At 46.9% G+C, this 26572-nt stretch overlaps 1 protein-coding gene across 7 annotated transcripts in view; it reads left to right on the top strand.

Moving 5' to 3' along the window:
- The window catches only part of PDE8B (phosphodiesterase 8B), a 248116-nt gene that overhangs the window by 136523 nt on the left and 85021 nt on the right, over positions 1-26572 (top strand). For all 7 annotated transcript variants that reach the window (XM_045796423.2, XM_045796422.2, XM_045796421.2 and 4 more), the window contains exons 3-9: positions 2078-2268; positions 5630-5689; positions 7923-7980; positions 14369-14457; positions 20788-20866; positions 24298-24438; positions 25934-26022. In XM_045796423.2, coding sequence (XP_045652379.2) covers positions 2078-2268; positions 5630-5689; positions 7923-7980; positions 14369-14457; positions 20788-20866; positions 24298-24438; positions 25934-26022 — 707 coding nt within the window. The remainder of the gene's footprint in view (positions 1-2077; positions 2269-5629; positions 5690-7922; positions 7981-14368; positions 14458-20787; positions 20867-24297; positions 24439-25933; positions 26023-26572) is intronic.

Genomic DNA, 26572 nt, shown 5'->3' with positions numbered 1-26572 from the left:
CTCTGTGTACGGAGTTTTTCTTGTTGACACCATAGCTACCCCGAGTAGAGGGCTATTGACTTTACGCGCAAACTAATTGATTCTACCTGACTTTTTATTGTAGCTCTCTTATCAATAGTTTGATTTGAAGGCTTTCTCTTCATTATCAAATCCACTAGGTGATGCCCTTCAGTTCTCTTGGAAGAGCCATTCCCACTTCTTCCTAGAAGTTAGCTGTGTGGTCAAAAACTCTTAGAAGCACTCCGGACTGAGGAGTGACGGACCAGGGTGAGCTCTTAATAAGTATGGCTGCCTTATGCGTTATTAGGGTGTGATTTCAACCCATGTGCTAAGACGAAATTGGCAAAATTCTGTTGAAAAATACTCTATCCCTTCTGGAAATGTGGCATTTGGGAAACAGGAAATGATTTGAACAAATGTAAAACAAATGACATTTATGGTACATTCAGATATTTAATGATGTTGAGCTATGGGGGAGGTTTAGGAATGAAATGGTATTGTGGGGTTTGTTTGTTTTGTTTTTTATAGAAGATTGTATTTATTTATTTGTCAGAGAGAGGGCACAAGCACGGGGAGCAGCAGGCAGAGAGGGAGAGAGAGGCAGACTCCCTCCTGAGCAGGGAGCCCATCCCAGGATCCTGAGATCATGACCTAAGCCAAAGGCAGAGGCTTAACTGACTGAGCCCCCCAGATCCTCCTAAACGGTTTTTAACTTCAATAGCTTTGTACGGTTGAAATGACATGATATGCAGGCTTTGCCGCAAAGTAATGCCGGGGTCGAAAAGTGGGCAGGGATAGAAATGAAGCCAGATTGGCCCGGGATTGGTTATTGCTGAAGCTGGATGATGGGTACGTTAGGCTTATTAGACGGTTGTGTCTATTTTTCAATATACTGCCAATTTTCAATTAATAAAATATTTTAAAAAATATACTGGTTGGACAGTTTGTCTTTCTGAATTTAAATGAAACACATTTTATATTTCATCATCAAGAATGATACTGGTTATTGGTTTAAAGGCTTTTCTTGCTGAGGAAGAAAAACCCTTCTGTTGCTAATTCTTTAAACCAGGAGTGGATGCTGGAAGAACATTCAACGTTTTATCCGTGTCTTGAGATAATTAGGTCTATCCATTGGACCTCTTATTTCTAATAGTAGTAAAACCCTTTTGTGTTTTGCAGGAAACTCCGCAGGTAGTTAACCTTTACCTCACCAGATAGTTACTGAGCAGCTAGTAAGTGCCGGCTTGGTGCTGAGCACGGGAGTGGGGTCGGGGGGTAATCGGGAACTTAGCAGACAGTTCCCTGTGGTCCTGAAGCTCAGTCGCGGTGGGAAAGAGAGACCATGATCAAGCAAACACATGAACCATTTCAGGTGGTGATAAGGCTGTCTGTGGCTTTCTGCCAGGGCATTGGGTGCTGGAGCCCAGGGGCTGGTGAGGTCCGGCCACCTTCTTTCCAGTGGGACCGCACTTCTCAATGAGGCAAGAAGAGACACGTTTTCAGCAATTTAGCTCCATCAACTTCTTGTTGCATGGTCATTCTTTCCAGGTTCTCGCAGGGCTTGGGCATTAGAATTAGTTTTTGAAGTTGCTCTGAGTTCCTTCCATTTCCTGTGTCTTTACAGGGATTTAATTGCTAAGATCAGAGAGCTGGCCTCCAGGTACTGGGAGACCAATACCACCTGCACTGGAACCAAACATGCATATGTGGGAACCCGTAGTCCAAGCTGTGTTAATTATCCTGTTAATAATTTCACTGCTTAATATATTTAACAACAAAGCCAATCGGGAACTGAAAAATGAGTAACAGCCCCCCCGGAATGACCGAGCACCTATTCCGTGCTCATGCAGGTGTCGCACCTGGCTAGGGTGGCACATCTGACCGTGGAGAAGCTGTACCACAAAGGGATGAAATACCTTGTTCAAAGACACACTGGGACCAGTTGCAGGAGCTGGGGTTTGAACCCAGGTAGCTCTTCTCCAGATGCTGCATTTTAAACCAGTACTGTAGGCTTGTGTTTAATACAGCCTGTAAGGATGATGATTGCTTGTAAGATGCCTTTCTGTGTGTATTTCAGGTTTTGCTGATCTTTGCAAAGGAAGATAGTCAGAGTGATGGATTCTGGTGGGCCTGTGACAGAGCTGGTTATAGATGCAATATTGCTCGGACTCCAGAGTCAGCCCTTGAATGCTTTCTAGATAAACATCATGAAATTATCGTAATAGATCACAGACAGACTCGAAACTTTGATGCAGAAGCGGTGTGCAGGTACCTTCCCTCATGTCACATGCTCGTTAAACGTTCACTTCATAGCCTAAAATGACCATCACTTAGAGATGTCTTTAGTTCCATCCCAAGCATTTCTAAGATGTGTGTTGCTGTGTCTGAGCGGTCCTGGCCGATTTCTGGGGTGGAAGCTATATAGCTCCTCCTGTGGACCCATCTCCCCTTTTCTGTTTTTCCGCGTTGGAGTTCCAGTGAATTTAGAGGTGTGAGCTGGGTGCCTCTGAAAATGTCAAGGTGTTTTTTTCCCCCAAGTATTGCTCATCATTCACGGGTGTGCATACACACACACACACACACACACGAGACGTTTAAATTTACACAGTTTTTTATTACACAGATAGGGTTTGGATTTAAACCAGATATTTTAAACTTCATTATTCCGTCCCAAAATGAACATCGGCAATGTGTGAAGTATACGTTTCTCCCTCCCTGACCCAGATGGCTAGAGCCTACAGCCCGCGTGGAGCAAAAGCATCCACTTTGCAGCAACAGAGAATCTTCCAGGGATCCAAACTCCCCACTTGTTTACAGAAACGCTTGCACTCCGGGGGGAAACGCATGCCTGTTCATAAATAAATGCAGTCATGAGTTCGCTGTGGATGAACTGATCCATTTAGCAGAAGCGGAATGCTTTGAAGCTAGACAGCAAGAGGTCACTAATTAAATGCCAGACCAGCACAGACTTCAATTACATATGGAGCTGGAATTTTCTTGAATATTAGTAAGTGAAATGAAAGGTAAGGAAGTGGCTTCTTAGATCCTTTGGCACCCTGACAAGAAATGATCGGATTAAGAGACATTTCTCATCATAGGCATTGCCCTGTTATTCTTTGATCCTTCTCAGTTTCTCAGAGAAGAATTTTTTCTTGCAGAACCTATTTTAAAATGTCTTACTGGCCTGAAATAATCTTACTGTTCATAGAAATATTTTCTTTTTAAAATATTATATATGTCAATAAATGTATCATAAAATATTTGGATGGTACTTTTAGTATTAAATACTAAGAAATATTAGGTAAGAAATGCTAAGAAAAAATACCTTTTCTTTTTAAATGATCTATGGGATAGAATTCGGTCCTTTATAAATAGATCTACTTTTTCTTGGTCTTGACTTTTCTTAAAGGATTTTGTAGTAGAAACACCACAGTCCTTTGTGCATACACAGAATGATTTAAGACAAGATTCAGGTGTAGAAAGAAATTCTTTTTATTCAGTGAAGATGAAATTTAGCAGATAAGCTTTACAATCTTCCTTGTATGTAAGGAAACTTAGGTTTTGTTTTTTTTTTTAACCTAATAAATGTACTTTTATCTTGGCTGCACAAAAAAACAGTGGGGGATCTGTGTAGGTCAGAACTCAGGTTGTGTACAGGGGGGTGTGTTTACTGTTACTGGTTATGCTCAGGGCAGCCAGACTTCTGACTGCACGGCCACCAGGACCTGTCTCCCTCCTGGCAGGTGTGCATTCCTTACTATCACCCATGGTCCAAGATCCCTGGATTTTTTAGCTAGACTGGACCTTAGCTTAACATGGGTCCTTGGACCTCAGCCCCACCCATTGCAGTCCCCTTTCTTCCTCTCAACCAGGAAGAGGTCCAGGTCTCCCTGACCATACCTGTTCCTTTGGGGAATAAGAAAGACGAGATAAGGAGCAGGAAGCAACCCCCAAACTGGAAGCCAGCTTCAAAAGAAGAGAGCATGGGCTCCAGCCCAGTTACATTCATAACCGTGTTTGAGTCTCTAAGGCCCACCCCTTAGAACACAGTCGAGCAGCATAGCCTGGACTTCTCAGTCAAGGTTGGAAGGGCTGCGCAAGGCCGAGAGGTGCTTAGTATCTCCCTAGAGAGGAGGGCACACCTCTGACTTGCTATGCGGGGGGTTTTTTTGTTTGCTTATTTTTTGTTTTTGTTTTTAATTAGGTGGTAACTGGTATTTCTGCTGAGAATTCAGTAGGCTCTTAGGTAGAAAAGAAATGGTACCTTGGCCTTCCCAAGGCCTGTGCTCTGGGTGGCTAAGAAGGAAGTAGTCTGTGCTAGCCTTAAAAGGGGGTCTTGACTGACTCTTCCTGTCCCACAGTCAGTTAAGGCCCTGAACTTAAGAAGTTTGTTCAAATACCATTTATCTCCCACGGGAACCTTTACTTCCCAGGAAGACAAGAGCTGGTCACTTTCTTGAGCCTTCCACCTACGTAGAGTGAGGTCTCCAGGAATAGGAAATTGGGGGAAGTACCTTTTCTGAGAAAGGTCAGGAAACGTGAGAGTTGAAGGAAATGAAGCAATACAAGCTGGTTTTTTCTAAAGGAGCAGCAGGGCAAACATGTTGAAGTGCAGAAGAGCTGAGATGCCAATAGCTAGAAAGATCAACAAACACCTGTTGTCTCCCAAAGTCCTCAAGAGCAGCCTTGAGCCTTCTGTTCTTGGAGATGGTGGTTCTCTTCCCAGAGATCTCGAAATAAACAGAGTCCAGATTGAGGAAATGGGTCAAAACCAGCATGCTTATTTGTACTAAGATTCAAGTACATGGCCATTTATTAGTAGTCCATCCAATTCATGAGCCCTGACCAGGATAATCCAGAATTGGGGCTGTAGCACATAATAGCACATGTTGTAAGAAGACGCATGGACCTCAAAATACTAGAGCCTTCCGTATTCTAATCCTATTGCAGTCCTGCGGAATAAATGACGTACAGGTGGTCATGGTACGGGGCAGGGGGGGCCAGCAGGGACAGTGGCCGCAGCGCAGCATTGCGCAGCCCTTGTTCTTGACCCACTTGGTGAAAGCATTTCAGCTCACACAACAGTACGACCAAAAAAATTAGGCGGCTCTTTGCACCACTCTTATGGGTTTCAACCCGAGTTGTTATGTCCAGCTGCCAGCAAGTATTTTAATTTCTATTATAGGTCATCTTTCTGAGCTGTCTACTATTTTAAAAGAAAGAAAGATGCAATGCAATTAGCTCCCTAAGTACAAACCGATAACCGAAGAGCTGTAGGACTGCCAGTTTCTTTGCAGAGTGGAATTTCAGTCAGAAAACATGGAATTTAAGTGGAATTTGCCAGTTTTTGAAGTGGAAAATTGGCAGATCTGACCCATTGGACAACTGCCCAGGCATTTTAAAAAAAAAAAAAAAGCTTTTGCTTTGTTTTGTTTTGTTTTGTTTTTGTTAAAACAAAGAGACTGTCCTAATCTCCAAGGGCATCTTTCTTTGTTGTCTTCATATGTTTTCAGACTTTGTCTTGAGAGGAAGATTGGGTTTTGTGCCATTTTTCAATGTGAAATTCCTCGTTCGTTCATTGTCACAAAGCCCTGATCACCTGGTTTGACTTGGAGCCTTCTCGTTGCAGGTCGATCCGGGCCACAAATCCTTCCGAGCACACGGTGATCCTTGCGGTGGTTTCACAAGCGTAAGCTCACCTCCACCCCCAGCTGGCAGTAGGACTGCTCATTCTGAACGTGTGTCTGATGGAATCCAGTCTTTGAGCCAGCAAAGCAGTGGGCATGCCGTTGGCTCTACAGCACCAACTTTCTAGATCTCGCTTTGCGGGGGTGTTCTTTGCGTTGCAAGGTTCTGGATATATTTAGGTTTCTCTCTGTCTTCCTTAACTGCTGTTAACCCATACTAGTACGCATGAGGAAAAAATGGGTGCTCGTTACGTGCTAGAAATGAAGAGAAGATCTGAGGGAGATTTCTGGGGAGAATTTTTTCCCGCTCATCTTTTTTCTTGGAAGAAAGGAGGTGTGAGGCTGCTTGTTTTTCACTGAAGAAGAAACAAATTACAGCAAAGAAATTACAACAAAGTAGCACAAAATACACTGGAAGGAAAGGATTGTATAGTTGGGGTCAGGACTGCTCTGTGTCTAGAAGGGCGGTAGGATGTATGCCCACACTGGAGGGCAAAAGAAGGGGATTGGGCTGTAGGTACCAGACGGTGGGATGAGAAGCTGCTCTGCTGGGTTTGTTGTCTGAATGGCCACCCCTTAGAATGAAAGGAAGACACGTTGCTTGTACAAGCTACAGTCGTTGGAATTCTTGCAGTATCTAAATTGTTGTATTTGTTTAATGGCCATCCTTCACTTTGGAGAGAATAAGGCCTTTGATGAGGGCCTAAGACCTACCAGACTTGGCCTCGTTGTGGGAGCTGGCACAGGTTCTTGGACAAGCCAGCACCAGAGACAGGAGAACTTGGGTCTCTGGCCCAGGGGAGATTTGAAATACCACATTCCAAAGCCATATTGGTATAGGAGGAAATCGTGGCTTCAAAGTCTTACCCCAACCAAAGACTCTACCTTCCCTATTCCTTGAGTCTGTTTTTAAGAGCTGTGTCACTTCACTTGATTCCTACCGTGGGCTCTGGGCCAAGGAATGGAAAGAAATTGTTTCCATTGGTGCCTTATCTCATTCTGGTGGGACATGGGGTCTCAGGGGGAACGAGTGAGGGGGACCAAGGTATATTTAGCCTTCTCACCCCCTTGCTTATATTTCGTCTTGTGGGCACTGTGTGGGGTTACTAGGGTGTCCGAGTCTTGTGCATGGATTCCAGGAGTATACCAGGCCACACGCCATATTCCCCAAGGCTGGCTCATTCCACGGACCCAAAAGTGAAACAGTTTTTTGTTCTAGTCATGTAGCAGAAAAGCTCACAAATCCTTGACAAATAAGGACTTCTATGGCTTGTTATTTTCCACCCTTTCCCCCCTATTTTTAAAATAAAATATTTTATAAAGATAGAGAACAGTAATAAAATGAATGCTGAGTTTGTGCAACCCAGCTTATGAAATAGAATGTCAAGACCTTCAGGCTCTTACTGTGCCCCTCCTCATTTATCCGTCAAAGAAGGTCGAACCCATGGGTCCTGAGTAGAGAAGCGAGGGGGGCTGCTTTTCTCTGGAGGGCAGGCGTGAGCTACAGGCCATGCCGCAAACAAGCCCCGGCATTTCCCTTCCTGTTCTCCACCTGCTCCTCCCCCAGCATCTTATTCCATTTCCCTTCTCTGTTTCCCAAGGTATACAGTCCATGTGACTTGCTGGGTATCTCAGGGACGCCCCTTCTCTCTGAGTGACAGAGGCAGAGCTGCAGCTTGTCCTCATGACGAGCAGACACTCTGCTCAGACTAAAGTTCCGAGATCCAGCTGTAGGCTCCGTGTAGGAAACCTTCCTGTGAGATGAGGACCCCTTCTTCTGCATTAGCAGTGGGGTCCTGTAGTCTGTAGTGTCCGTTGTCTTACTCACATTGAGAGTTGGACCCAGCCAGGTCTTGGGGTGGCAGTTGTGCTTCCAGAAGGTTTGGGGACAGCCTGAAGGGCAGTGGTGTCTGGGATGAGCATTGCACCTACCTTGTCCCATCCGTTTGTTGCAGCTTTCAAGGGGTAGCCCCGCTTTGGAGATGGCCGCTCATGTGTACCTGTGGTGATGCTTTCAGGCACACTGCTGGAGTTTTCTCTACTGTTGGTGTTCTTTTTGCATCTGGAAGGCAGGTGTGGGTCCCGGAAGGCCGGTGCATCCCGTGGGCACATGCTGGTCAGAAAGCCACCGTTAGAGCGAGTGCCATGCTTGCCTCATTGCTCTCTCTCCGTGTTTCAGTGTGAGGAACCCTGGTTTGTATCTGCTGAGTGACTGCATTTTCTGCTTTGCTGCAGATTGGGTGACCGTGAAGAGGCCTCAGTCCTCCCTCTCCTGCATGCAGGCTTCAACAGGGTACGTATGTACGAGACTCCGCATCTCGCCGTGGTATGGGTGCCTCCCCTGTGACTCGGGAACAGCACAGCCATAGAGCCGCACGCGAGCTTTAAGAGAGTTGAGCCCCAGGACTGTGAGGGAAAGGAAGTCACTGTTCTCACAGGATGGTAACCAGCAATTGCTAGTCAAGCTTTTTCCTTCATAACTTCATGTGTCCCAGTTACAGAAGTGTAATGACCTAAAAACTCCTCTTACTACAGCAGGTCAAAATTTTGTCGTCCCGGAGTAACCTCACTTCAGTGAGTCCTGTCAGTGAGACTCAACACACGTATGTGAGTATAGACACCGTGAAGTCCACCAAATCGGCCCCCAGGGTTCTGTGTGGATCAGGGCCTCGCCAGAGCCTATACCCCAGGGATAGGCCCCAACGGCTTTGGCGTCTGTGGACTCCTAAGTTTAAACTATAAACGTCAGCAAGGACAAGTTCTTTGGGTGACAAGCGTAGGAGTAACGCCGGTGTTCAAGGGGAAGCCGAAGCTGGGTGACTCCAGGGGTGATGTCACCAAGACAGACGCGGGTGGTTCCTGATTTCGCTCCTCACAAGAACAACTTCTCAGGAACCAGAGGCTGCTGAACGAATGGACAGCGTCGGACATGGAGGTGAGGCCCACGCACCCCTGAATCACAGAGACCAGGCGGACTGTTTGAGGTGCGGGAAGCAGCTCCCGGAGACCCCTGGCCACTGCCCCCCGGCCACCGTGGCACCACACAGGGCTCCCTCGTCTTGTAGTGGAAAGAGAACCCAGTGGTGGCAACAAGCTCCCCCGCTCCAGCATTATGGGTTGCTTCGTGGGAGCCCCTACTGGGATCTTGCACCACGGATTGCAGGGGAGTGTGCGTGGTTCTACCGCTGGGAGTCTGACCCCCCCCCCTCCCGCCACTGCAAGGGGGGTGGGTCTTGGCAGACCAAGGTCACACCGGCAGTGCCCTAGGAGTCGCCCCGAGCAGTGGTTTTGCTCCTCTCAGGACCCCGCCACGAGCACACCTGACCAGGGAACGCTGCAGGGTGCAGATCGACCTGACTCTCGTCCTCAGCTGAGGAGTTTGGCCCTGGAACTGGTTCGCCCAGGCGAGGAATGGAATCATAGCGCCAGCCACTGCGGAGTGCGTCCTCAGGCCCTGTCTGACCGGAAGGGCTGGCAACAGCTCTTGGAAGCAATACAGCCCAGTGGCTCTGGAGCCAGGAGGGCGGCATGCAGAGCTGACGGTCCCCAGAGTCAAGGCCATACCCAGCCGGGAGTGTTTCTGTGCTACGTACTTGGCACAGGCAGAGGGATTAATTCATAGCCGAGGTTGAGAGTAGCTCCCAGCCTCTCCCAATCTGCAGAGCCTGTTTAGAAAATTGAGAGTAGCCTGGAGTGACACCTCCCCTTCTTGCACAGGGAGGGAAGGGGAGACCTAGCCACACTGGCTCTAGAGAGTGGCTACTGCCCAGAAGGGCTAGGGATAACTCCTGGAAGCTGTGTGGCCCAGTTGAGTGAGAGGCCAGCAGAACTGATAGTTAGCATAACAAAGCCAGTGGCTCTCTTCAGTCAGGGAACTTGGCGAGGTCTGCTTGAGTTAAGACAAAGAGTTTTACTAGCTTTAGAGATTCTTTCCCCACTGTGCTGAGGCAGGAAATGTAATTCATAGCCCCACTCATCACTGAATACAGCCTTCAGCCTGTCCAACCAGGGAACCGAACCAGAGCCTACTGGAAGCTGCCTAGCCCACTCGGCAGCCCTACACACAGTGGTGCGAGAACGGAGAGTATAGAGCAGAACTGGGGACTTCACTTGACCAGGAAATTTACTGCACCCTCTGGCCTAATTTGGGTCGCTAAAAAATGAGCTCTGCAGGCCTTGGGTCCCATCCTGCTGCCCTGCCAGGCCTAGAAGGCTCGTTCCTAGCCTCATCTACTGAATATAGTCCCCAGTTCTGACCATCTAGTAAGCCTGACCAGAAACTTCAGTCAACCGTAGAACCCATCCTATAGCTTCACTAGGGTAGGGAACCAAGTTGGCAGTCCTGTCCAACTGTACTCAGCCGGTAGCACACGTCCCTACCCCCTCCTGAGAGCTTGAATACTTGCCTTGCCCTGAAAGAGACCATAATAGCATGCTCCGACTGCCCAAGGTCAATACCAGAAATCACACTCAGAAGTCCAAACCAAGCTGACGGGTGAAGAACTGTGTCTGCCAAAGCGAACCTACGAAGTCTGCAACATGAGCCCGGTTACGCGTATGCACAGATACCAACGTGAAGAACCAAGGATCATGAAAAATCGGGTCCATATGGCAACACCAAAGGAAATTAATAAAGCTCCAATAACTGACTTTAAAGAAACGGAGATGGATGAATTGTCAAAGAATTCAGAATAATCCTCTGCAGGAAGTTGAGTGAACTGCAAGAAAACACAGACAACTAATGAAAACAATTGCACAAACAAAATGAGAAGTTTGACAGGGAAATGGCAGCCATCAAAAACAAAAACAAAAAACAAAATATAAAACCCAAACAGAAAAATCCTAGAACTGAAAAGCACGATAACTGAAGAATTCAGGAGAGAGTTTCAAAAGTTGACCATGTAGAAGAAAGAATCCGGGACCTGGTGGCTAGGACATTGGAAATTACCCCCATTATAGGGGAGTAAAAAGAAAGGAATGAGGAAGAGTGAAGACAGCCTATGGTAACCATGGGACACAGTGGGGAAAAAAAATACCTAAAACATTCTCCTAGGTATTCCAGAAGAAGAAAAAGAGGGACCACAAGTATATTTAAAGCAATAATGGCTGAAAACTTCTGAGCCTGGGGAGAGAAATGGACATCCAGATCCATGAGGCCCAGAGGACCCCGATAGGTTGAACCCACATATGTAATGCTACTTTGCTGTCCTGGGTTTAAAAAGATCCTTGTCGTAGATGTAAAATACTAAAGGTAGCATCGCGGTTCACAGGTGTCATAGAAACGAGCGAGCCTCCTCAGCAGGGTCACTAATCTCCTGACAGTTTTGTTCATCTCCTTTCTCGAAGGCTGGCATTTGGTTCTGAACGCTGTTCTTAGGTGCTGTGTCTTAATGAGAATGCCTAAGACCATGCTTCTGAGGTTTGGAATGAAGAATTGCAAAAGAAAAACTGTCAAGCCATCTGGTTGAGACCAACTCTTACTCATTTTTTTACTCAGAAATAGTGTAAAATTATTCACAGGTTTGCCGGATTTTAGGTTAAACGTTGACCCCCATCCCAACATCGCTCTTGACCTGCGAGGCGGGATCTCTGGGAGTGTGAGGAGGCAGGGTTCTCCTCGTTCTCTGGCAGCTGAGAGAATGGCCCGACACCCTGTAGGTGCTGCCAGGGAGGAGCCACGTGCTGTCAGCTGTCCTTCTGGAATTTGGCTTTCAGGATCAGTTCACTGATCCTGCCTCTGACTGGTTTAGAGATCGGTGTCTTGGTCAGAGGGCTGAGATGACACATTTACTACCAGGAGAAACACCTGGCCCTCTTTGGGTGCAAAGACCACTCAGCACGTTGAGGAGGGGAAGTCCACGGTTGCCGCCTTCTTTCTCTTAGAACCTGTCGGTCCCCTCTTGTAACAGCGGCTCTAGTAGGTTCATTTGTCAGGATGCGCAGCTGCTTTTTGCAGGCAGACGCTTGGACGACACCCTTCACGGGAGCGTGAGAAATGTACCTGTCAGGGAGCACCCAGTCATCTTCAGTGCTGGGTCGGATCAAGGCCGTTTGCCAGCTAGGTCAGGGCGCCCCCGCGAGCTTGAGCTTTTGTGGGGAGCACGCTGCGCCTACTGAGCCTTTCCCTCCTGGGTTACTGTGGCTCAGGCTCAGCGAACGCTGCTCTCCAGGTGGCGAGTCTCCTTTTTTGGGGAAAATCTCGTCCTTGGCAGCTTTCTCCCCAAGCACCCTTCCAAATAGGCCCGCTATTCTTGCCTTCCTTGAGGTCGTTTCTCATCGCTGGCTTGTTTTGAGTGTATTAAATCATCTGCCGAACCTCAGCTCTGTGTCGCTAGCCGATTGGCCGGGGCGTCAGTCTGTGGGTCCGTGCATGGGGATCCAGGAACAAATCGTGCCATCACAACCTCACAGCCGCCCTCCCTGAAGCTCCGGTAGCTGCGTGTAAGCGGCCGACCGCATGGGGCTCAGTCCGCTGCGGGCCTCTTACAGAGCAGCACCTTCCTTAGCGAAGGGCGACCGCAGCGGCGTCTCTGTGAACCTCGGTGTGCCCCTTTTTCTACTGGAAACGACACTCGCCACCACGTGTTCGTGGAGCACTTACTAGGCAACACAGCAGGCCGGGCCTGCCGGGGCACGTAGCTGGGACACAGCTTGTCCCCGGGGAGGCTTCCTCGGTGGGGGGGGAGAGAGCAGAGCCTAGACGGATTGTGGGTCAGCCTCCGTTTGAGGGGATTTGCTTAATTCTCCTCTACACTCGAGAGATTAAATATTTTCACCATTTTCGCAGAGGAGGAAATAGGCTCAAAATAACTAAAGAGCTTGCCAGAGCTCCTCGTCATGACAAAGTGAAGAGGGAACAATGTGTTATTTAACTCCAAACTCCACGTTGGGTCCAATAAAGCAGGAGGTCTCGAACTGTACCGTGGAGCACTAGCGTTCCAAAAGCTCCCGACAGGAGTGCCGGGAAAAAGGCGTCTGTGGTCAAAGAAGCTTGGGAAATCGGTGAAGACTGTTCTTGCTCTTGCCACCCCTGGAAATACACCCAGTGCACACAAGCGACATGGCCCCTGAGCATAGCGAATGCTCTGAGAAGTTCTGTCGCAAAGAAACAGGCTTAAGCGTCTGAATGTAGAGCCCGGGAATCGACATTTTGGACAGACTGCCTGGTGATTCTTAGCATGCTGAAGTTTGAAGACCACTGCTTTTGATTCACTCACGTTATTTCAGTGACACGAGTTAACTGTAGCTTAGGAAATCCTCCAAGGAGAGGTGGAATCTCCTGCCTCTGGACTACAGAAACACGCGTGAAGCACCCACTGCAATATAAAGCAGGTGCTCCGGTGTTTAGTAAACCGTCACCTGTAGAAAGCTGTTCACTAAACACTACAGGGTCTAGTGCTCAGAGCTAAAGAAAAATAAAAGTCATTAGAAATGAAAGTGAAAATACGGTATTTTATATACTGACTTTATATACTGATTTTATATACTGTAATTAATGTATTACATTTATAGGTACATAAAGGCTTTGGAGCCTAAGGAAAATAAACCAAATGTAACGATAGCTCTAGCGACATTATCAGTGACTTGGCGTCTTATTTCTTTGTATTTTTCTGAATTTATACATCTTTTTTTAGATTTTATTTGAGACACAGAATGAGCCAGGGTGGGGGGCGGGGGTAGAGAGGGGGCAGAGAGAGAGGGAGAAGCAGACTCCCTGCCGAGCAGGGAGCCTGCCCTGGGGCCTTGATCCCAGAACCCTGAGATCATGACCTGAGCCACCCAGGCACCCCTGAATTTATGCATCTTATATTAATGTAACTTTTATAATTAAAAACAGACAACAAAAGTTAACTACTTAAGTTTGTGTCTTAAAAAAAGAAACCTGCCCAACTGTGTTTATTGCGACATTTTTTAAACTTATTTTTATCACCGATCCTTTTTAGTATCTTAGAAAAGCATCCACTAACAATGCTCAGAGCTTGGCTACAGGCTGTTACATAATCTTCACCCATCCAGAAGTTCAGCCTGAACCTGACCATGTTTAGCTTTGGTTTGCGAAAAAAAGAGAGAGTATTTCTCTTCTGCATGCGTTCATGGCTTCTCCTTTTGCTTCCCCCTTAGCAGCTTCCCCCTGGAATAGAGGGAGACCAGAGGTATTTCCCAAGGGAGAAGCCATCCATGCTAGATGCATGGAAGAGAGAGAGAGAGTGTGTGTATGTGTGTGAGAGAGAGGAGGGTGCATTTGACAGAAGATGGGGAAGTAAGCAAAGAAGGGTCTCTTCCCTCGAAAAGGGTCATTGATACTGAACACGTTCAGGGTTGGATTTTAGAAGACTTTTCTTAGTGCAACGTGAAGTAAGCATGTTGCAGTAATTCACAAGGTTGGGGAACTAGCCTGTGCCCTTAGTGTTTATTTTCCTGTGAGTATTTGTAATGAAGGTTTTCCCCACCTTTGTCAGCAAGGGAGTCAAAAATACAGTATAATCTGGTCTGCTGTCTCTCATACATTTAAGCAAGCATTTCAAACAGCTTGACTTTTTTTAAAATTTTTCATCTCGACTCATTTCAACTTCTCAAGTTGTCTTATGTAACAGAGTTACCTGGGGTGGGAAAAACTAAGTTCATTTGACTCTCTAAGAAGTGATTGTAGGTCTTACATATTCTCTTTGTTTTCTTTTCAGAGATTTATGGAGAATAGCAACATAATTGCTTGCTATAATGAACTGATTCAAATAGAACACGGGGAAGTTCGCTCACAGTTCAAACTACGGTATGTAGCAAAAGCAGAAGGAACACAGGGGTGCCAGTGTTGTACAGGCAGGAGGCTGCTGTGCACAGGCTCCTAGATGAATCCCAGGGATTCTGAGACTCTTAAATAGGTGACGGTAGCTGGTAAACGGCAGAGTCTAAATGGGGAGCCCTTTGCTTCAATGAAATAAACGAGAAAGCATTTCATGTTTTCACAGTATTTTCTATTTACAGCAGTTTTTAAAATTAGACTCAAGGAAAAGTACTATATAATTTTCATATACTTAAATTGAGATTAAAAGTAGCCTTTGAGGATTACTTTCTATTTACTACTTTAACATTTATAAATGCTGCTTGGATTGTTATGAATAGGGCCAAACCAATGGCTATATATTTATTATGCTAACCATAATAATTGCTATGTCACCATGATAGCAATTTCATGAGGTCTGTTTGTGATTTCAATATGCAAGGAAGTATGTTCAAGAAATCATAAGTCTCTTTACGGGCATATAGTACCTTAAAAGTAGGCTTTTCCTGACGCTCACCTCTGAGATGGGACTGTGTAAGCGTCTAGCTGCTTCTGGGACATCTGGAGATATTAGGGCCCTGGCTCATGCCTGGTTTTGTGCAGGCTCCACTCTACCACATTCTCAGACCCTGATTTCTTCAACCTATCCCCCTCAAGTAGAGAGAGGAGGGCAGAGAGAGGCTCTTGCCAACCTACAGCCCTGGGGCTGTGGGGTGCACGCTACCGTCCTTAGAGCTCCGGGCTGTTAGATGCCAGAATGTCCTTGGCATGGCTTCTCCCTCTGGCCAACCCAGGGGTCATGATGATTTCAGGCTCAGTGAAAAATAAGATTGCATCTCAGTGTAATGATTATACTTATCTTGATTACTTAATTTGCATTCAAAGAGGACAAAAGCATTTATAAATCTAATTTCTTTCTGCCATCCTTTGAAGTAAAATAGATTGACATAAACCTACAAAGGCAGGTTTTCTGGGGTTTACCCTGATGAGGGAAGTAACTTTTTGGTGGACAGAGAGCTTCAAGAAGTATTGTTGGGAGGGGTGCCTGGGTGGCTTGATCAGTTAAACATCTGCCTTCTGCTCAGATTATGATCTCAGGGTCCTGGGATCAAGACCCGCATCCAGCTCCCTACTCAGTGGGGAGTCTGCTTCTCCTTTCCTCTCTGCCCCCACTTCTCCTGCTTGTGCTCTCTCTCTCTCAAATAAATAAATAAAATCTTAGAAAAAAAACCCAGTATGGGAATAAATAGTCACTTTTTTAGGTGGGAAAATTTTTTTTTTTTAAAGTCAAGCTAGTGGAAATTCAGGTATTTTAACAGTCTATAGTGAGGAATATTGCTAAGGATTTTTGAATATATGTTAAGTTGAAAGCCCTTGGTTTCTTTGTATCCTTGTATTTATCAGCTTCAGAGAACTTCATAAAATGTCTCGAGAAAACTTGCCTTTACTGCAGCAATTTCTGATATTGATTGTACATTGTTTTTATTCCTCGGGGTCTCTGCTGTTTTTCATTGGCGATAAAAAGACCGTGATTTTAGATGTTTTCAAAATAGGTAGAATTAGAAAAAGAGGGGTTTCATTTTGTTTCAATTCTTCAACTGTGTATTATCGACAACAGAAATGAACAGCAGTCCCCTTACTGCTTTGGTGGGTAATTCCCTCATTGAATCTTAAGTCACTGTGTTTCGGGTTCTCTTCTGCAACTTTACATGGGATGGCACGGGTAGGAAGTCAGAAGCTACCTTGTCCACAGCAGGGCGAGGGCGGGTCCGGCGATCTGAAATAAACCTCAGCCAGCCAAGGGTTAAAAGAAAGGGCCTCAGGTTACTGTGCTGATGAAATTTGCTCAGAGCCAGGGCACTGGATACTTTGGAAGCTCTCCACAGATTCAGAGCTTGGCAAGTTTCTAATTACATAGCGCTGCGTAGATCCTGTAACTTCTCCCCCTCCCTGACTGGAGCTGGCCGGAGGGCTGGCCCCATTGTGGAGGTCATCATGAAAAGCTCAAGTTAGTAATACAGACCAGGGTGAAGTTGGTGAATGGACTTGACCCAGGCAGGCAGTGGTGTCAGGAGGCTAGGTTTGCCCCCTGGGCAGATCCCTTTCCATAGCAGCTTAAGGTTGGCTGGTAAAGGGCCTCTCCTCCCAGTCTTGAGTAGCCCCTGCAGTGGGAAAAGGAGAGCAAGTGTTCTTCACAGAAGGCTGGACTAAGTGGTCAGTTTCTTCCATTGCTTTTTGGGTGGTTCTGCCTCAAGCATCTCTAACTTCCTTCCCCTTTCTTTGGAGCAGGGTAGGTGTGCATGGTGGGACCCTAGAGGGTGATGACCCATTCTGTGATCTCCCAGCTCCTTCCACACATGAGGACATCTAGAGAATCCACCTGCATCCCAGAGACAGGCAGGCCATTCTGTCACTCGCTGCAGATGGGGAAAATGAGGCTCTTTATTATATGATGCCAGAATAATTATAGTCTAATTATATAATACTTTTCTTTGCAATTCCTCCCCCAGCTGCAGCTAAATATGTGACATTACTAGCTTTCTGCAAGGACAGGCTGTACCGCAAGGATGATGTCAGATGTTAAAGGTGGAAACTTTTGTCCAGGTCTTCCTTCGTGGTAATGAAATTTAACCAAGACAGAAGAAGGACCATGTGATCAAATAATTTTAAAATTCCGTGATAAAGAATAACTTCTAGAGAGAAGAAATAAATGCTATGCTTGTATGCTTGATGAATTACGGTATTAAACAGGACAAGTCATGGGGACGGTCTGGGGAAATATGGGGTAGATGATGACCGCTTACTTCTCCTAATGTTTCTGTCTCTTTGTCATGAAAAGAGCTGTGTTGTCCAAAATGCAGATGAGATTTAGCTACTTCGTGGGAATTTAAACTGATCCGTTGATACTAATGCAGGGCCAGCTATTATTTCACATTAGTTTGAGATCTGTTAGCCAGGACTGAGACTCAAACCATCAGGTTTAGTTTACTCCCAAGCTTAAGACAGTAGCAGTCCCCAATTTCAGCAACAATCTAAGTCTCTGAGGGGCTAGAACTTTGTATTCAATGGAATGCTATGCTTCTCACTACCCGTAGACATTTCTAGAGCGCCTTATCCTGGCATGGGCCCTGGTGACAGGCACTGTGCTCCAGGAGTAGAGCCCAGCTCTGAAGCCTTAAAGTAACTGGCACCTGTGGCCTCGCGGCCCAGGACTGGTGCTGACCCGGAACAAGGCTGTGACCCCCTGGCCACCTCTGCTTCCCTCTTCCTGCCCCTCCGGGGCCTTGCTGGGATGGGGCTTTAGGTTCCAATGGAGGTTTCCCTCAAGCCACCACCTTGTGCAGTCCTACCTTGTTGCCAGCAGTCAGTTTGTGAATGTGTGTGTGTTTTGAGTAGATGCTAGCGTATCCTTGGTGGGGGTCCAGAAGGTACTGCAGCCCGACCGTCCCAGCCCCAGTATGGGGACAGAGGAAGACCCAGAGCAGGGAGACTCTTGACATGATCACAGCTACCCAGCATGTCGGTGGCTGTGTTGGGGCGGGATCCAGGCATCCTGCTGGTCTTCATAGACGTCACACCAGGGCCCCTGTAATGTTTGCTGTGTCCCGGGACCTTCAAGGGCCCTTACGAAGGTGAGGGGTTGTGATTCCATGGCCTGCGCTTCATGGGTTTCCACATCGAGTTCACCTTCCCTTTGAGCTGTTTCCAATTTTCCAACTTCTCAACCTGAAAGATACAAAAATAGATCTGAGGCACAGTTACATGGTTCCTGAGAACAGAAAATTAATACAGCCGAGGCTCTTCTGCATGGAGAGTATTAATAATTAATACGAGCAATTAAGTTCCCAAACTCTAGGAATATGATTTAAATTGATTACCTCATTTTGCTGCAGGTTTATTTAAATAGAACCATCAACCAAATTGGTTTAAAGCCTAGGTCTGAACAGTGCCATCCAGCCTGTCCCGGGGGGAAAACGGCCTACTGGTCCTGCTCGTGGTGTCCTCCCTCAACTGTTGATAAGACTTTGCTTTGTTCCATCGGGCATGACACTGAAGGTTTTATGCTTTGTGCATCCTCACACAGTGACTATCTCATAGACAAATTTCAGCAGTTGGGGCTCAAGTCTTATGTAAGGGTAGCCCTCGAATTGACAAAAACTCTGCTACCCTGAAGTGCCCATTTAAATGCTTAGGTGAGACAGACAGGCTCTTTCAGAAAATGGGCAGGAGAGGAATGTATTACTTGATGAAGTGTGTTATAGCTTAATTATCCAGCTCTCCCGTGTGAGGTCTAGTCCGCACACAGTGTGCTTTTCCACATGGGACTCCTGGAGGTCAGGAAACCTTGTCCTGTCCTGCCCAGCCGGGTTCGGGACCCACGTGCCTGGGAGATACTACTGATGAGACTAGCTCTTGCTTGCCTCTTTGTGTAGTAGTGACTTCGGTAATAATTTTAAAACCTCCTTTTATTCTTTTTTTTCTAATCTTAAATGATATTGTGTACAAATGCAACGATGGTATTAAGACAGTCCATGGCTCAGGGGCGCCTGGGTGGCACAGCGGTTAAGCGTCTGCCTTCGGCTCAGGGCATGATCCCGGCGTTCTGGGATCGAGCCCCACATCAGGCTCCTCCGCTATGAGCCTGCTTCTTCCTCTCCCACTCCCCCTGCTTGTGTTCCCTCTCTCGCTAGCTGTCTCTCTCTCTCTGTCAAATAAATAAATAAAATCTTTTTAAAAAAAAAAAAAAAAAGACAGTCCATGGCTCAAATTAGTTGGACTGGAGCAATTGAAATAAGGAAACCTATTGCCTCCATCAGGAATCTGAGAAGAGTTAGGCTTACCCTCTGCTCTCCCCAGCACGATTGCTTACTCACCTGCCCACACTGGTACTTCGTCTCTGCAGCATGGGAACAGTACCCTTCGGTGGACTAAAATCTTTTCCTCCTCCTGCGTGTTACCGTGCTATTATTGAGCACGCTTTTGGGTAGATATTTCAGGGATACTCATGAGAAAAGATAGGTTGTGATTCACTTTTCTTTTCACCACTGGCCTTTGAGTAAGGAAATACTGCCCTGGGATCTTACAAATGGCACTAAGGACTGTGTGCCGATTTCTTACATTACATTTCTTACATTACCCGAAGCACTTTGAGAAATGCCTCGCATAAACCGTTCTGATTTTTATAGCAACCTGTAAAATGGGTGTTGTTACCCTCATTTTATAGATGAGGAAGCTGGGGGCCAGCAAGGATAAAAAGTTGTCCCATAACTGGCAAAATACAGACCCAGACTTGACTCAGTTTTATCTGCCCTCTCCCTTGTCAATAATTTAAAACAGGATGGCAAAGTTAGATGCGTCTATGAGTGGAAAAAATGAATAACATCTTAAGATTATGTTTTATAAGGAGCAACATCAATCAAGTAAATCTGGGTTTTTTGTTAATTTGTTTTGGGGGGTTTTCTTTGGTTGGTTGGTTGGTTTTTTTGTGTTTTTTTGTTTTTTGGGTTTTTTTTGGTAATGTGTAAGAAAGCCCTCGCTGGGCTTCTTTAAACAGCCAGTACAGATAACAAAGCTCTAGTAACTAGCTACGTCCTTTCCGTGTTAGGTAGTAAATAACTTGCTGTATTTGGAGTTGCACTGGATTAGAAGGTACTTAAAATTCTAACCAAGAGACTGAGAAGTTGAAATGATTCCGAATATTCCACTCAGACAAGAAAGGTCCCCAAGAATAGTGCCTACGTGGAGGGCTGTAGGGTTAACCAGGCGAGGGGACTCTGCGGTACCTGCCTTCCGCCAGTGGGTGTGGTTGAAAGCCAAGTACCATATAAAGGCTTGTTTATCAGAGATGACGAAAGTAAGAAAGGAGGAAAAATGTTTCTGTGTCTGTTGCAAAAGGGCAGATAGAATACCTCAGATTCAATTTGGGCTTAATTGAGTTCTCCTAATTGCTGAGGTCTTGACTTTTCCATGACCACACTAGGAATGAAACAGAACAGCGCTGACATAGACGTAGGAGACTTAGAAGATGGTCCCCTGCCCTGGTTCCCTTGTGTCAGTATTAAGGTTTCATTCGGCACATGGGTGTTTCGTGCCGTGATACATGAAGAGTTGGCTGGATGACCGTTCTTTGTGTTTTAGTCACAGAAATATATGCTGTTATTTATTCAAACTAACTAGTTTAGTTTGAAAGGCTAGGGTGTTTATTTTCCTTCCAAAAGGGCACGGTTTTAATTAATTCGGGGGAACTGTTTGCTTTGATAAATTAACACATGAAATGCTAATGGTTATACAGCTGCACTAATGTCAACCTTTTGTTTGCAGGGCCTGTAATTCGGTGTTTACGGCATTAGACCACTGTCATGAAGCCATAGAAATTACAAGCGATGACCATGTGATTCAGGTAGGGAGACACTTTTTATCTGGAGATCTCAAAATAGAACCTTTCAAGTTCGAGCCATCCTTTTTCAAGAAACTTTGCCATAAGCCTTACATTTTTGTATATTTTCTTTGGAGAAAGGAACGTCAAAGTATGTAGATAAAACTGATGGACTTCGTTTAAGAATTAGATAGCCAAGAAGAATAAAAAATTAGCTAGATTAGAACCTGTGATTTTTTTTTTTGGCCCAGATAGGGTAAGTTCTTTGACCATTTGTAAGGACCCGCGTTTACGTGACACAGAAGTATGTCAGAATTATAGAGTAAATGCTTAGAAATGCCTATGGGAATGAAATATTTCAAAGGTACTCATTTATTTGCCTACAGTTGGTATTATAATTAGAGCTGTCTTGTAAAGTTATCTTCCGAAGGAAATGTGTATAGTAGACAAAACTTTTCTGAAGTAAAGTCATCTTACTGTATTTGTTGGAAGGTAAGAGGTTTACGCTTAAATAATATTCTGAAATGTAGACTCAGCCGTTGGTGATACCAGCCTGCCCACAGCGGGTTTGCATAATGGTCCTGAGTTTACACTTGGAGCACTTGAGGTCGTCAGTAGAAACCAAAGACCATGCCCCACAGTAGAGCCCCCACGGCACACAGACAGACCCTGCCCTCGTACCCAGCCATCAGCAGCCTACCCTGCTTAGGTCCTGTCATAAACAGGTCCGTAACGTTACCTCCTTTCCATTCAACTCTGTGAAAGAGGGTGCCCCATAATACAGCTGGGGAAACTGAGGCCCAGCAAGGTCAAGGAATTTACTCAAAGAATACCCTGGTAGTAAGTATTGGAACCAAAATATGTAGCCATATCCTTCCTGGTTCCCTGTTTGGCTGTATATATAGACGTTTTCTGGCTGTTCCGTGATGTGGGTCTGGAAGCTTCCTCATGATGCTACCTGTTACTGCCTACCGGCACGCACACAGATCTGCATCCTGGACTGAAGAGAAACCAGACATGTTTGCTACCGACCAAGTACAGATCTCACGTTCCCCTCACATCCAGACGGGACCGAGCAATTCCATTCGTGAAACACGTTTGCTTTGCACTGCCCTCCGACAGCCGGCAGCCAGGTTGTGATTTCGGTGACGAGCAGAAGGGGCTCCCTGCTCTCCCTGTCTTCCCCATTGGTAGTCGAACTGATGACCCCTTGAGCAGGGAACAGAGTCCGTCCTTCTAGAGTGAGCATTCTAAGGTGGGGGGAAACCCTCTGTCTCTGGGGCGGTCCTGCGGTGGTGTCGTCTCTCCCCACCTTAACCGGGAACAGGAAGGAATGGACTTCCCCTTTAAAATCTGCTGGTGATCTGAATATAAAACTCAAAAGCAAGGAGAAAGTTGAATAGAGGACGTTATGTGTAAAGGGGGAAGTAAAATGACCTCTGTGTTCTGGATTTCAAGAGGAGGCCTCATGGACGGAACGTTCCATGTGTGTTCCTACTCCATACCAGAGTCCTTCTCAGGGCCCTGCTGCTGAAGGGTGTGGGCCTCCGTGTGGCTGTGCTGCGGAGGTTAGGGGGTAGCCGTTAAGTTCAGGAACAATATTTACCTATTCGTCCCTCCATCTAAACTATTTACTTTACGACATTTACGTGAAGCTTACTGTGTGCCAAGCACAGTCCTCACTCAGCATTTTAGACATTCTTATTTATTTCTTAAAACCATTTTATGAACCAGGCAACTACTGTTGCAGCCATTGTACAGATGAGGATACTGAGAGAGAAGACTAGTAACTTGCCTACAGTCATGGCGCTAGGAAATGGCAGAGCCAGGATTTGAACTTGGGAGCTCCGGCTCCAGCGTCCATGTCCGAGAGTACCTGCTGTGTTCTGAGGTTCCAGCGACCCCAGCGTGAGCAAAGGGCCATGACTCCTACCCGTATTTTCAACTTAGTAGTGAAGGAAGAATAAACACACAGGAAAATGTATGAGAATTTAGCCAACAAGGAAAACAGTACGTGTATCCCATATTTACTAAACAGTCCTGAGCAACAAGAGATCTAGCCCAAGTAGCCTTGCCCTTGAGGATTTTTATGTCTAGTTGGGGAGAGAGAAAAATAAACAGAACCCGGGATTGAGCGTGAGAAGTCACTGGGCGCCTGCGCAGGCGAGAGTGGGAGCCTGTGGGAGTGGCACCAGCTCAGACTAGGCAGGGGGACAAGGATGGCTTGCTAGAGGAGGGGAGGGACAAGCCAGGCTTGGCAAGGCATGGAGATGGGCACGGACCCTGTAAGTAGAGCACACGGGCAGAGGCCCAGAGAGGACAGCACAGGGAGCTCGGCACACAGGGGCAGGCCGACCTGCTGAGCAGGGGCCATGCTGCCCAGCCCCAGAATGGAGGCGACCGCCACATGTCAGCGATGGGAGGTCCGTGAAGACAATGTCACCACCCGTCCTCTTCTTTTGTACAAGGCCGGCTGCTATGGCTCCAGAGCAGCCCCCCAATCCCTCCAGCTCCCGGATCTCGTGGTGTTTGTAGCAGCTTTGCTCTCGAGGGACTAGCTCCCCGAGTGTCCCCGCATCACTGGGCTCCTTACTGCTGTCCTCAGAGTGGAGCGCAAGAGCAGCTGTGATTACAGTTTGCAAGAACGTGTCTGCAGCAGACGGATGTGCGTGATGCCCAAGGAAATCCACGACCTAGTGGCCACGTGCTCCTATTTTCCCCATGTTCTTCGTCTCGTTCCCCTCGCTCAGCTTTGAGAAGAGCTGGAGACGGGAGCTGGGAGTCAGGCAAGGAAGTAGCTCTGAATTCCAGGGCCCCGGGCAGAATTTGGGAAAGAAACCCGTTAGTCTGCTGGCCTCAGAATGTGCTAAGGGAGCCTCTTCTAACGCCCACACATGCCCAGCATGGAAAGGGCTGCTTTCTGCACAAACTGTTTAACTAGATTTATTGTTCACTTGAGCTGGGGAGGGGCCCCAAGCCATAGCGTTGGTTGGTAGGTAGGGACAATTAGAAAGGAGGCAGGAGAGATCAAATGTCGGCCTTGCAGAGATGTGACTACTATAAACCCACACCCGTTGAGCTCATGAATTTTTATTCTAACTCATTTTTATGTTTTGAGTGTTTTATTTCATGGGCAGTTGAAGATGAATAAGGCCCCCACGAAGCTGGCTCTGCTAGACGAGGGCTTCTTGCTCTCGGTCTGCTAAGGAGTTCCTTCCAGAGTCCCAGAGGGAACTAGGACGCTGGTTGCTGAATGAATACATGGCTGCTCAGGAGTGAGGCACCTGCTCTGGGGGGCGTAGTGATATGGGGGGGCCAGCTTGCACCTGCTTCGGAGAGCGCTCGGCCAGGGAACTTCGTACTTGCTAGTCTGACGTGTTGCTCTGTGTGCCAGCGAGCACCGCTGGGGGCACACAGCGTACCCGCACTGACCTATAACCAATCCCTGTTCACAGTACGTCAACCCAGCCTTTGAAAGGATGATGGGCTACCACAAAGGCGAGCTGCTGGGGAAAGAGCTCGCTGAGCTGCCCAAAAGTGATAAGAACCGGGCCGACCTTCTCGACACCATCAACACATGCATCAAGAAGGGCAAGGTTGGTGAGACAGATCTGCAAACCCCTCCCAATGCTTTTTTTTTTTCTTTCCCTGTGAGCCCCATGTCATGTCCTTAAAATTAGCTGCTTTCCCAACATGATCATTAAGTGAAAGATCTCTTCTGTTTGCAAAATGAGTGACTTGTTGGGTTAATTTTGGATACCAGACGAATGTGGTCCTCACGATGCTATAGCATCTGCTGAATTTGCATCAGGAGAGTTTACCCTTGGGGTGAATATATCCCACCCATCATCGCGGCAGCGTCATTCCTGTCTCTGGACAGGGCTCCCTGTCGTGTTGTTAGTGTGTCCAGTGTTGGGGGGACTCAAAGTATGTAAAACCAGGATTTACATGTGGGCCCAGTTCTTGGTCAGTTTTCCCTTTTCTGTTCTCTTTCCTCATCACGGCTGGGTAGAGACCGACACCTCGCGTCTCCCCGTCATGTCAGTGTGTCCAGAAGCTGAAGACAGGGCTGTGAGTGCCATAGGCACCTTGCCTCAAGCCCTCCCCTCCAGCAGGAAGTCCCTGTGCATTTTCTTCTAGGCATTCAGAATGCTTGCTCATAGGATTTCCTTCATCTTGTTTTCTCTGATAGGAAGTAGTTAGATAAGCACTGTATTCTTTTAATTAGGGACCACTTTTTAGGAATAAAATAAGTTTGGGTTTATATGACAGGCAACATCAATTTTGTAACCCTAGGGGCAGCAAGCCTGAAATGGAATCAGGACGTTATCAAGTACTCTTAAAAAAAAAAAAAAAATTGCTAGGAGAGTACTCCCATGCACCTGGTGACCCCATACGCACACCAGTTAGCCACTCTTGGGACAGAGGGAGCAAGAAGAGGCTGTAGAGAAAATCTCCAGAAATGGTGGAGGTACCACTGGATCCCCCTTGAGGGCACCAGGCTCTTTGTCCCAGCTGGTTCCCTGAGGTCCAGAGGCAGCAAGAATGTTCATACTCCCCTTTGCTTGATCCATGGAAACTGCCAGGAGCCACACTGATGCCAGAGAAGTCTCGGTAGGATGCTCCGTAGGAGAGTAGGAAGAGGACAGGTTTCAAGGAGAATTAGGAGACAATTTAGAACCACGTTCTCCACTTCCTTAATGTGGGCAAATTACTTAGACTCTCTGAGCCTTGGCTTACCCCTTCTATAAAGCAAGGATAATAATATCAAGCTCAGAGATTGCTGTGAAGATTTTAAGGAAGACATTTTAAGAATCCCTTGACGTGGGGCCCCTACACCCACAGGGCTGAGAGGGGCAACTCTGCCCACTCCTCAACTGTCCTTGGACCCTGGAAGGCCAGCCTGGAGGCGGACACGTTGGTCTTTGGGGTCTTCATGCGTGACCGCAAGTCTTAGGTGGTAAGCATCACAATGGGTACAATGATGAGCAATGTTTAGTGGAATGGTATTGCTCAGCTTGGCAAGAGTGTCTGGAGAGGCAGCCATAAGCTTCGATGGAAGGATTTTAAGAGCTCTCTTTGTCTATGTAGGAGTGGCAGGGGGTTTACTATGCCAGACGGAAATCCGGGGACAGCATCCAACAGCACGTGAAGATCACCCCGGTGATTGGCCAAGGAGGGTGAGCGTGAACTTCTTGATCTCGTTTAGTTGAAGGGCTCATGTGGGCGTTGGGTCTGCATATCGAAATGCCAATGTAAGCATTAGACCCCCAAATACGGTGGATGTACTGTGCATAGAATATACTGTGGAGAATTCCACGTGGCTGGCAACAGCCCCCAATGTGGCTTGCCCTCCCCCTCCCTGCTCCTGTTGATGGGCTTTACAAAGCATCTCCCCAGTTGCCCACCTTCACCTGATCATCTGTGGTTCCCTTCTCCTGACTACCCTCTGAAGGAGCTGTGTCTAGGCCTTCCCCTGTCGTAACAACAACAAAACAACAGGGCTCGCTGGCCTCTGCCCTGTCCTGGGAGCCAGCCTTCTCTCCTTGAGGCACTGGCTCTGTAGTGGTTCTCTCCGGGCTGGCTCTGGGCCAAGAGAGCCTTGGAGGTCATGGTTTCATAGAGAAAGGTGTGTTTGACCAGAAGCTGAGGTGATCTGTTTTCATTTAACCTCAGATTTTCAGAGAAGACTATTCAAGAAGGTAAATATGTGATTTCTTTTCCTTCTCC

Source organism: Ursus americanus, chromosome 5 (genome assembly GCF_024610735.1).
Source record: "Ursus americanus isolate L20-20 chromosome 5, mUrsAme1.1.p, whole genome shotgun sequence".
NCBI classification, from domain to species: Eukaryota; Metazoa; Chordata; class Mammalia; order Carnivora; family Ursidae; genus Ursus; species Ursus americanus.
Note: the sequence above shows the minus strand (reverse complement) of the source record. Positions and strands in the feature narration are given on the sequence as shown.